This window comes from Globicephala melas, chromosome 11, assembly GCF_963455315.2.
Source record: "Globicephala melas chromosome 11, mGloMel1.2, whole genome shotgun sequence".
In the NCBI taxonomy this organism is placed as follows: Eukaryota; Metazoa; Chordata; class Mammalia; order Artiodactyla; family Delphinidae; genus Globicephala; species Globicephala melas.
In genome coordinates, this window is record NC_083324.2 from 82,052,519 (window position 1) to 82,065,152 (window position 12,634).

At 42.5% G+C, this 12,634-nt stretch overlaps 1 protein-coding gene across 1 annotated transcript in view; it reads left to right on the forward strand.

Annotated features, from left to right (window-relative positions):
• Positions 1 to 794: 794 nt before the first annotated feature.
• SLC17A1 (solute carrier family 17 member 1) overlaps positions 795 to 12,634 on the forward strand; it is an 80,859-nt gene continuing 69,019 nt past the window's right edge. Inside the window, exon 1 of the mRNA XM_030881163.1 lies at positions 795 to 954. Coding sequence (XP_030737023.1) covers positions 795 to 954 — 160 coding nt within the window. The remainder of the gene's footprint in view (positions 955 to 12,634) is intronic.

Below are 12,634 nucleotides of genomic sequence, written 5' to 3' on the forward strand. Positions count from 1 at the left end.
GCTGTTCTCTTGCTCTCTGTACATCTCCTGCTTCACCTACGCCCTACTCACAGGAACGTGCTTTCCCCCTGCCCCTTAGGCCAGAATGGCTTCACCTGCTAGTTTATGAAAGGGAAACAGCTGTCCTCAAGATGGTCGTTACCCTGAGGGGCTGTGAGGGACGTGCCCCAGCTGCTGGTTTCCCTGGTAACTGATGAGCCAACCTGACGTCATTCCCCCTATAAATGGCAGCCTCTCCGCGCCCGCCCCCTCCATGGCGAAGGCTGCTGCCGCGTCCTGAAGGCTGGCTGCCGCACACAGTGGGGTGCTGCTCCGGGACCTGGTTTCAGACATGTAAGATCCCCTGTCCAATAAGCCATTGACGTCTCTGTCGCTGTCTCCAAGCTATTTCTTCGGTCTTGAGGCTGGGCAACTACAAGGCTTGCAGGCCTGCGGGGTGCAGACTGGTGAGTCAGCCAGAAGGCCAGGGAAACTCCTGTGAGCGCCACGGTGTTGGGAAAAAAGGACAAGGAATGGAAAGTTGCGAGGAAAGACGTGGCTGTCCACTCGCGTGTGGGGGCCTGTAGCAGCTGTCTGCCATGAGAGGTAGCTTGCTCTTTCCATTATATCGATGATATCCTGTTAACCTCTTAGTCCCTTTCTAGTTTAAAAGTAGCAGCCCTGTGCTAGTGACTCATCTGATTGCACGGAGATGGCTGGTGAATAAGCCACTGTTTGGGGTCTAGAAGAGCTATGTGTGAACTCTAGGACCCCCATGGACATCAGTAGTGACCAAGGGATCCGCTTTGTCGGCCATGAAGTTCAGGAATGGGCCGATAAGAATGGCCCACACCGGCATCTCCCCCCGCCTCACAACCCCACTGCTGCTGGGCGGTGAACGAGCTGCTTCAACAACAGCTGAGACGGGAAACCCGCTCCTTCAACGTGTGGACACATCCCAGGAGCTGACGCCATGTTAACCCAGAGGCCGCTAGTCAACGCCGTTCAGGTTCAACTGTTGACCACTGAAGGACTGTTGCCAACTGCTGGCCAGGACGATAACTCACTTTTGCCCTCGCCACAGGCTCTACCCCCAGGGGAACACATCATAACATGGCCCTGGGACTGGCAGCTAAGTCTCTGTGGTTTGGGTTTGCTGCCTCATGGAGAAGAGGATTAGAAAGAGACTTAAGAGGTTTCACCTGTCTCCTACCCAGCCCCACCTAAGAGCACTAAGGTAATTAATCCGCGCCCCCTACTGGAGAAGGGCACCATTACACTAACCCTGCAGTCTGTTACATGGCCTCTCCAGTATTCGGCACTGGCTGTGGGGACTGAGGGTAGACAGGCCGTGGGGTCCTGCAGGCCAGGACAGAAACCACGGGCAGGGGTGGTGGTATCTCAGTGCTGTTACTGCTTGTATTTTGCTCAATGGTCGTCATCTTCCCTGTATTGTGCCTGTTAAACACCTTACATTTCACCCCTAGTCTGAGCAGAGGGAATCTGTTCACAGACTGGGCGACAACAGTGGCCTCACTGTGAAATGAGTTTGATGGCTGGGTCTACAGGGAGGCGCCGTCATGGTCCTCCTCTGGCCCCTCCATGACCCGATAAGCTCCTGACTCCATAAGTTTGCCCACCTCTTGGCCTCCTGATTCTCTTTCGCTGCTGTTGTCTGTATTGCATTTGTGGTAGCTGGTTGCAGTTCGCCTCTGTGTACCTGACCCCTCGGACCCCTCACTCCTCACAGTGTGAGGGGACAATGCGGAAGGTGGGGGGCAAGATTGTAAGGGTCATGCGGGGTGTGTAGGGGTGGAGTATATGGAGGCTGCCCAAGCTGGCTGTTCTCTTGCTCTCTGCCCATCCCCTGCTCTACCAGTGCCTGCTTCACCGACACCCTGCTCACATGACTGACCTTCCTACGTACAGGTAATGATTGCTCTAGCTTTAAATCAGGACGTCTCCATCGTAATAAGTTATCAAAGGGGCCGTGAGGGGCATGCCCCTTTGCTGGTTCTCCTGGTAACCGATGAGCCAACCTGACATCAATTCCCCACAGGAACGTGCTTTCCCCCTGCCCCTTAGGCCAGAATGGCTCCACCTGCTAGTTTATTAAAGGGAAACATCTGCCCTCGTGATGCTGTTAACCTGAGGGGCTGTGAGGAAAGTGCCCCCACTCCTGGTTTCCCCTGGTAGCTGATGAGCCAACGTGACGTCAAATCCCCCTATAAATGGTCGCCTCCCCCTCCCCGCCCCCCCCCGCCCCCAGCGAAGACTGCTGTCATGTCCTGCCTGCCTTCCGCCCCACATGGTGCCACTGCAGGACCTTGCTTCGAACATGTAAGATTCCCTGTCCATTACACCGTTGATGTCTCTGTCACTGACTCCAGGCTCTTTCCTCGGTCTCAAGGATGGGCAAGTACAGGGCTTGCAGGCCTGAGGGGTGCAGCCCAGCCGGTGTCTTCCAAATGTCCTGTTCCACTTCAGCATATGAGTTTCCAAGCAGAACTACCTTGTCCACTATGTCTTAAAGAAGTTTTGGTAAAATTGCTCCTTTAGTTTTTAGCTGCAAACCCCTCGGAACCCTCTTCCCTCAAAGTCTGAGGGGCTGAACCACACTCACTTTTTCTCTCCCAGTAATCGCCTCTCTTTATTTCCTATGCAATTGTTACTGAATCAGCAATATTGAAATTGTGTGCCTCCCTGCATCATCCCTTTGGGTAAGGTTCTTTCCCCAATTTTCCTCATTCCCAGGGGCCTTTAGTCACTTATGAAGAGGTTCCCATCGGATTCCTCCATAAACCAAGCATATTAGGATTTTACTGATTATTATCAATAAAAACAGCTTAGGTTCATCCTGAGACAATCTCTACCTTAGCTGTATGTGTGATTAAAAAAAAAATCAATGTAGAGGTTCTTTCCCATCAAAAATTAAGAAGTCTTTCAATTAGTAACTGCAGTACACATTCTCAGTTCCCTTTGCCAGAACTACCTACCAATTTGCAGTGAGCTTTCATTCCCAACACCCGGCACCTGTTTGCCTTATTGGGTTTTGGGAGCCTGTTTTGCCTGCCAGCATGAATGTGCCTGGGAGTTTATGTCCTCCTGGGAACAGGAGGCCAGTAATCCATCGCCACAGAGATATAAATACTCCAGCTCCCTTGCTCCTACTGGGGACGTCTCTGAGGCAAAACCTGCACTGTCTCCCAAACTCCTAAGAATTGATCTGGACCTTACTCGATATCCCTTCTAGATCTTCTCTTCTCTGCCAGTTTTTCCTGGGAATGTGTCCTAACAGATCATTTTTACAGGAATCCTCATTTCAGGATCTGGTTCTTGAGAATTTGATCTAAGACAGTTGTTTCTGCAAGGGAACCTGGGATGCAGACTCTCAGGATAGACTTCTGGAGTTAAATCACTCACAGGCCAGATGGCAGAAGGACCCTCTTGATGTTAGTAAGAGCAGTGGTAATAATCCTGGCCTACTGTAGCAGTATGATTACAAAGACCCTCTCCTGTGGGACACTGGGATGGGAAATGGGGTACTGGTGAAAGGACATGCACTGGCTTGGTTAATACTTCTAGTGTTGAGAGGTATGGGGAAATAGCAATTATAACAACTTCGAAGCTGGCTTTTTGATGGTCAGTACCACTGAGGGCCTCGAGCAGGAGAATTACATCAGAGCATGACATGAAAGTCAGAAAATCTTCCTGGCAGCATTTAAAGATACACGATCTCCAATAACCAGAAGGAAGACCTGTTCTGAAGATCAGACTCAGGATTTGATGGTCAGACTAGCAGAAACACAAAGACTGGATTTAAAGGCACAAAAATTATACTAAAGACAAGTTTGGGGTAAACCTGAAACTTATCCTGCAGGAGTGGCCATACCTGGTGCTGGCAGACAACAGCCTCTTTGTCTGAAGACCACATAGAAAGCACAGTTGACACAGATGCCTTGCAAGAAAAAGCTTACTTGGTCAGTTTCTGTTATAGTTTCCTCTAATATCTGACAAATAATAAAACTAATGCTAGACAAATAACTAGGTCAGGTCTTAGTACGTCCTAACTGGTATAGTACTGGTCCCACTAAGGGAGGGAAGGGATTTTTCACCAATAAAGTGTCAGGAGTAAGGAGAGTATGTCTGGAATATGGGACCAGGCTTTTGGGGCAGAATGGAAGACTGGATAAGGGAGACTTTGTCAATACGGGGATACAATGCTGTGACTCAGGACTTAACGTTATATAAGCCTAAATGGGATGCCTGAAATCGTCCATTCGTGGAAAATTAGTAACTCAAAAGCAATACTAGGGCTGCCCTGGTGGCGCCCATACAGAAGACACGGGTTCGTGCTCCAGTCTGGGAAGATTCCACATGCCGCAGAGCAGCTAGGCCCGTGAGCCATGGCCGCTGAGCCTGCGCGTCTGGAGCCTGTGCTCAGGAACGGGAGAGGCCACAACAATGAGAGGCCCACGTACCGCAAAAAAAAAAAAAAAAAAAAAAAGGCAACACTGCATGCCAGGTGGAATGGCGGAGAGTAATGCCATTTTAAAAGATTTATAGGATGCTAGGATAATGGCCTCTATCATATTCCCATTCAACTCACCATTTTGTGGCCCCAGCAAAAATGGATTGTAACAGAAGATGAAGGATTACCATAGACTTAATCCAATGGTAGTCTTAATTGCGTGTGTTGTGCCAGATGGCGTATTTTTAATAGAGCAACTTTATTTTCAGCATGTATAGAAGTCCTAGTTCCCAGAAGAGAGGAATGCTTCCAGGAACGGGCTTAGTAAGGCTTCCAATAAGCCTAAAACTATGAATGCTGACTTGTCATGTTGGGATCCTCTTGCTGGTAGACCGAGAGTGAAAGAAAGAAGTCGCCATGCTGGCCAGGAGTATTTAACCCTGATCATTATGAGACGGTTGGTTGCTACCACATAATAGGGACAGAGACAAGTATGTCCAGAGCTCAGGGAATCCCACATTTTAACTATGAAAAGGTAATTACAGCACCTACATCAAAGTTATGGCATCAAACCTTCAGAGATGAATTATTGGGTTACCCCACTCTGCAGGCAACGCAAAGCAGCAAAAGTGCTGGCCAAGAGAGGAGACCTGTAATGGGTAGATGAAGTAAGATCATGAATATCAGTTACGTCCTTGGGACTGATTACGGCAGCAGGGGTGTAAATGTTTCATTAATCTTTTCTTCCTGAAGAATCAGTGCTATGAACTTAATGTGAAGAGAGAATGGAACTGAAGAGTGTGAAGGACAACAGAAGCTGTTGGTGCTCTGCCCTTATCTCCTGGGGTCCTTTATAATTTGGAGCACACAAATTCCCCTTGTGCCTTCACTGGCAACAGCCAGCACACCCATCACTTGGTTTGAGGGCTGCCCTTGGGCTGCTGGAACCTACTTGATCTGTGCTCACTGAAAGGTAAAATTGTCTGGGGAGTTAGGACCTCCCAGAGGCAGCCCTTAGCCAGGGATTAATGGGTGCTGGCATATACATACTCCAACTTCTTTAGCTTTGGTTAGGAAAACTCTGAGGTATGGTTAAGGCTGTGCCCACTGCTCCCTTGCAGAATGAACCCAAAATTGCCTTCCTCCAGATTTAGCTTGTTACCGCACACTTGTTTGCTCTCCTTTATTTTTCTGCCCACTTCCCTCCTTCCCTGCTGGTTTTTTGTTTGTTTGTTTGTTTTTAACAAATTTACCATTTATTTGGGAAACATACTGTCTTGTTCAGGGCATGAATCTTATTACGTACATTTGTCTTTGTAAACATAGTGTCAGTATATCTAAGAACAAGAAATAATTTTGTGTCCACAGCCTCAGATGAATATCACCCTCTTTTTTTTTTATTGGAGTATAATTACTTTACAATGGTGTGTTAGTTTCTGCTTTATAACAGTGAATCAGTTATACATATGTTCCCATATCTCTTCCCTCTTGCGTCTCCTTCCCTCCCACCCTCCCTATCCCACCCCTCTAGGTGGTCACAAAGCACTGAGCTGATCTCCCTGTGCTATGCGGCTGCTTCCCACTAGCTATCTACCTTATGTTTGTTAGTGTATATATGTCCATGCCTCTCTCTCGCTTTGTCACAGCTTACCCTTCCCCCTCCCCATATCCTCAACTCCATTCTCCAGTAGGTCTGTGTCTTTATTCCTGTCTTACCCCTAGGTTCTTCATGACATTTTTTTTTCTTAAATTCCATATATATGTGTTAGCATACAGTATTTGTCTTTCTCTTTCTGACTTACTTCACTCTGTATGACAGACTCTAGGTCTATCCACCTCATTACAAATAGCTCAATTTCGTTTCCTTTTATGGCTGAATAATATCCCATTGTATATATGTGCCACATCTTCTTTATCCATTCATCCGATGACGGGCACTTAGGTTGTTTCCATCTCAGAGCTATTGTAAATAGAGCTGCAATGAACATTTTGGTACATGACTCTTTTTGAATTATGGTTTTCTCAGGGTATATGCCCAGTAGTGGGATTGCTGGGTCATATGGTAGTTCTATTTGTAGTTTTTTAAGGAAACTCCATACCCTGCTGTTTTCATTGTTTTTCTGAAAATACTGCCTATTAAATCACTTTTACAGGAATCTTAATGTCAAGGTCTGCTTCTAGGAGAGGCAGCAAATTTATTTTGGTAATAATATTAGTGTTACTTTGATGCTAATATGGGTATATTATAATAAAGCAAGAAAAGTAATTATATTAACTAAGACATTCAACATAAGGGGAAAATGCAAGAGTATAAAATTAACGAACTTTAAAAGAAATCACTCTAACATTCTATTTGAATTGGAAATATTAGAATTTATGATTTTTCTCTTAAAAACTGTTTCCAAATTCTTCCACTGAAAAGGCCTAGATGCAGTGAGCACCCCAGTGCCCAGTGTGTGGTCTCCAAATGTTATTTCTTTCTGAAAGGAACCAGCACTCCTTAAAGTCCAGGTCTGGGAAGAGAAAATATTTGGGGACGCTGGAATATAATTTGTGCTAGAAAATAAGGAAGCTAACCAAGATCATTAGGGTCATGTCATAATGACATAGAAGCCAGCTTGAAGGGACTCTTGCTGGCCAAAGAGGAGACAATCTGAGAATCAAAATAGAGTAAGGACTGTGATGGATTGAAACACATCAAATTCCATGAGGTCATAATTTTACTTGGTCATCTTTGCTAAGGCACTAAATTATTATTCTGGAATTTTATAAAGTATTTATCCTGACTTTCCTATTATTTGATTAGGTATATTTTCCAAATACTTGATTAGGTATATTTCCTGTTTTGTAGAAAATTCCAGCTCATAAATGAAGGCATGATAGAATTACAAAATCACCATTTTGCAACTTCTAATGAAATAACAGTTCTAGGTAACATTAACAACAGCTAAAATCACAGGTGAAAGGTTAAGTACTTTATTAGTGGATAAGTCAGAGAATATCTGAACCCCCTGATCAGTCTTACTAAAAGTGAGACAACCTGCTGTGGTGAAAACATCCAGCACCCCTACGAAGTATTCATGTCCTGAATCTAACCAAGTCTCTCTATATACTTAGTAGTTCCCAGGATATAAGGGGATAAAGAAATATATCAAATGACACAGGAAGCAATTAGCCAAATCAATTATGAGAGTCATTCTGCAAATGACTCTTGTATTATTGTTGTTTTAAATAACAGCAAGTAGAAAAGAGGGGGAGGAATTGTTAGGAAATTAAAGAGAGCCGAGAGCCATAACAATTAAGTGTCATATGTGGATCTTGTTTGGATCTTCATTTAAATAAATCAAGTATAAATGGATAACCTTGAAGCAATTAGGAAAATTTTCATAATGACTGGATATTAGATGATATTAAGGAGTTATTATTTATTTATTAGATATGCTGATGGCATGTTACGTTTTCAAAAGTCCTAATGAACTATGTAGTCATGCTGTACTTTTTGCAGGAGAAATGACATGATATAATACAGAAAACAACCTTTGGGTATATGGAAACTCGAATGGCCAATTATTGAAAATTGTGGAAACTGGTTAAGGGGTACATGGTTATATTAAACTGGTCTACTTTTTTTTTTTTATGTTTGAAACTTTCCATAATAAAACATTAAACTTAAAAACTTAATAAGGAAAACAGAATCCAGATGTAGAAGCCAGAAGTAATTTCAAAGGGTATGACAGAGCAGTGTAAAGCTTTGGGGCCAGCAAACAGAATGATGGTTCCCTCCTGGGTAATCAGTACCTAGAACTGGGGATATTGACACCAGATAGGAAGGTTATTTGCTTAAAACGTGGACATTAAACAGCTGCTGACCTGGGACTTTCAATCAATAAAAGGGCCCCTTCCCAGAAAATGTCAGAAGTTGCCAGCCTTCGTGTCAGACAGGACAAACAGCACAAACATCCTGGAATAGCCAGATGAAAATCAGCAGAACCTAGACTTCAGAAAAAGAAAACAAAATCCAGCTGTATATGACAAGACATCAAAGTCTCTTGGGCAAATGGGTTAAGGTTTTCAACATTTTAAAAAACTTCTTATTGGAGTCTAGTTGATTTACAATGTTGTGTTATTTTCAGGTGTACAACAAAGTGAATCAGTTATACATATACATATATCCACTTTTTTTAGATTCTTTTCCCATACAGTTCATTACAGAGTATTGAGTAGAGCTCCCCGTGCTATACAGTAGGTCCTTATTAGATATCTATGTTATATATAGTAGCAAGTATAGGTCAATCCCAATCTCCCAATTTACCCCTCGCCCCCTTACCCCCTGGTAACCATAAGTTTGTTTTCTACATCTGTGACTCTACTTCTGTTTCAACATTTCTTGAGAGAGAAAATAACTTGTTTAATTTATAGAGCATCTTCTATGTGCCAAACATTTATTGGGCTCTTTAAAAGCACACTAAAAAAAATTTAAATGCTTAAGTATGTAAGAAACTATACTGCACAATTTTTTATTTAAGGGTTTAGATGTCCCTATCTGCTCAGTAGTTTGCCTTCAAGGGGTTCCAAGGTAAAATGCTCCCAAGTACTGCTATAGATAGGAGGCTGAACCAGCAGAACTTACAGTCAATGTAGGAGAAGCCACAAGGGAATTCATACTCTTCAGAGGACACAACTCAATAAAATGTACCTCATTCTGAGTAGCTTGAATATTAAACAGATGTGACCTTTGGAAGAGATGACAAAAGGAGTGTGGGGGGAGGAGGGATGAGACGGAGGGAGAGGAAGGGAAGAGGAAAAGAGAGGAGAGGCAGAAGGGAAAGGAGGGAAGAAGGAAGGATGGAAAGGAGGGAGGGAAGAAGGGGGAAAAAGCCAATAGGTCATTTATAAGGCATTTAGAAAGCCATAGCATGCCTGTCAAAATAGTTCTGTACACACAGAACCATCCTCAATAGAAAAATCCTGGAAATTCTTATGGGGCAGGCAGGTTCTACTTCCTGGTAGGGACAGAGACTGGTGGTGTCTGTCTGTCATGGTCATGAAATTATTGGCAAATTTCTAGGAGGTTTCTGGTCCATTGGATGACTTTAAGACTTGCACTCCTCCCCTGAAGATTCAAGGCAAGAATGTAAGTGAAGTTAAAAATTAAGTTTTCAGCTTTGACCTAGGGAGATCAAAAGATATGAAGAACTTAAATGGCTGAAATTAGCAAATCCTGTAATTCAGTATTTTTAAAAGTTGAGAGGAAAGTCTGCACAGGGGAAGAAGGAATCGCTTTTCTGTCCTGAATCAGGTTAGTGACTATACGCTTATCTACTATTCATTAAATGAAATTTACAATTAATTCCCCAGGAGGATTAATCAGGAGGGCTCCTTTGTTAGAGATCTGATCAAAGGTATTTAGCAATCTGGGGAAATCTGGGGGGAAAATATGTATTTTCGCAAGATTTTCACAAGGGAAAGAAAAAAAATTTGTAGGGATGAATGTGAGCTGGACAGTTACGTGGATAGACAAGGAAAGAGAAGTGTGTGTTGTGGTGGATGGTGCTTGTGTATTTGTGAGTGGTGTGTATGTGCTGGAGAGTACATGTGTGTTCATGATGTATGTGATGGTGGTGGTGGTGTGTGTGTGTACTGAAAAATACAGCAGCCAGACATTCCAATGTGTAATAATGGTAGTTGACAAACTGCTCATTTAAATACACTTTGCAAATCCAATCTTAGGAATTTTAAGTGTCTTTTGAGCATCTGCTGTCATATATGCTGATATGGTCAAAACTCTTTTGTTTGATTCACCCACTTTTCTGAGCTTCCTACCAACAAAGGCAGACCTGGCAGCAGGAGTCCTTTTGTCCAAGGTAGTAGGGAGAATGATTTGCCTCTCCTTATAAGGGTGCTATTAAAAAGCAGATCTTTAACTCTATGAAGATATAAGAAAAATAAAGGAATTTATTTTACCTTTAATTCCTTTTCTGACATCTTTCCTTTCTTTTTGTACATCCAAGTTTCTGACCTTTAGCAATCTCCTTCTGTCTGAAAAACTTCTTTTCATATTCCCTGCAGTGTAGGTTTCCTGGCAATAAATTCCCTCAGGTTTTTTGTGTTTCTTAGTCTTTATTTCTCTTTCACTTTTTTAAAAAAAATTCATTCACATTCTTGCATGTAGCTCAAGTTTCTTTTTTTTTTTCAACATCTTTATTGGAGTATAATTGCTTTACAGTGTTGTGTTAGTTTCTGCTGTATGACAAAGTGAATCAGCTATATGTATACATATATCCCCATATCCCCTCCCTCTTGCGTCTCCCTCCCAACCTCCCTATCCTACCCCTCTAGGTGGTCACACAGCACAGAGCTGATCTTCCTTTTTTCAGAACCTTTTTTTTTTAATTTTAGATTCCATATATATGTGTTAGCAGACGGTATTTTTTTTCTCTTTCTGACTTACTTCACTCTGTATGACAGACTCTAAGTCCATCCACCTCACTACAAATAATTCAATTTCATTTCTTTTTATGGCTGAGTAATATTCCATTGTATATATGTGCCACATCTTCTTCTTTTTTTAAACATCTTTATTGGAGTATAATTGCCTTACAATGGTGTGTTAGTTTCTGCGTTATAACAAAGTGAATCAGCTGTACATATACATATGTTCCCATATCTCTTCCCGCTTGCATCTCCCTCTGTCCCAACCTCCCTATCCCACCCCTCTAGGTGGTCACAAAGCACTGAACTGATCTCCCTGTGCTATGTGACTGCTTCCCACTAGCTATCTATTTTATGTTTGGTAGTGTATATATGTCCATGCCACTCTCTCACTTTGTCACAACTTACCCTTCCCCCTCCCCATATCCTCAAGTCCATTCTCTAGTAGGTCTGTGTCTTTATTCCCGTCTTGCCCCTAGATTCTTCATGACCTTTTTTCTTCTTAATTTCCTTACATATATGTGTTAGCATACGGTATTTGTTTTTCTCTTTCTGACTTACTTCACTCTGTATGACAGACTCTAGGTCCATCTACCTCACTACAAATAATTCAACTGCATTTCTTTTTATGGCTGAGTAATATTCCATTGTATATATGTGCCACATCTTCTTTATCCATTCATCTGTTGATGGACACTTAGGTTGCTTCCATGTCCTGGCTATTGTAAATAGTGCTGCAATGAACATTGTGATACATGACTCTTTTTGAATTATGGTTTTCTCAGGGTTTATGCCCAGTAGTGGGATTGCTAGGTCATATGGTAATTCTATTTTTAGTTTTTTAAGGAACCTCCATACTGTTCTCCATAGTGGTTATATCAATTTACATTCCCACCAACAGTGCAACAGGGTTCCCTTTTCTCCATAGTCTCTCCATCATTGATTGTTTGTAGATTTTTTGATGATGGCCATTCTGACCACTGTGATGTGATACCTCACTGCAGTTTTGATTTGCATTTCTCTAATGATTAGTGATGTTGAGCATCCTTTCATGTGTTTGTTGGCAATCTGTATATCTTCTTTGGAGAAATGTCTGTTTAGGTCTTCTGTCCATTTTTGGATTGAGTTGTTTGTTTTTTTGATATTGAGCTGCATGTTCTGCTTGTAAATTTTGGAGATTAATCCTTTGTCAGTTGCTTCATTTGAAAATATTTTCTCCCTTCTGAGGTTATCTTTTGTCTTGTTTACAGTTTCCTTTGCTGTGCAAAAGCTTTGAAGTTTCATTAGGTCCCATTTGTTTATTTTTGTTTTTATTTCCATTCCTCTAGGAGGTGGGTCAAAAAGGATCTTGCTGTGATTTGTCATAGAATGTTCTGCCTATGTTTTCCTCTAAGAGTTTTATAGTATCTGGCCTTATATCTAGATCTTTAATCCATTTTGAGTTTATTTTTGTGTATGGTGTTAGGGAGTGTTCTAATTTCATTCTTTTACATGTGGCTGTCCGGTTTTCCCAGCACCACTTATTGAAGAGGCTGTCTTTTCTCCACTGTATATTCTTGCCTCCTTTATCCAAGATAAGGTGACCATATATGCGTGGGTTTATCTCTGGGCTTTCTATCCTGTTCCATTGATCTATATTTGTTTCTGTGCCAGTACCATATTCTCTTGATTACTGTAGCTTTGTAGTATAGTCTGAAGTCTGGAAGCCTGATTCCTCGAGCTCCGTTTTTCTTTCTCAAGATTGCTTTGGCT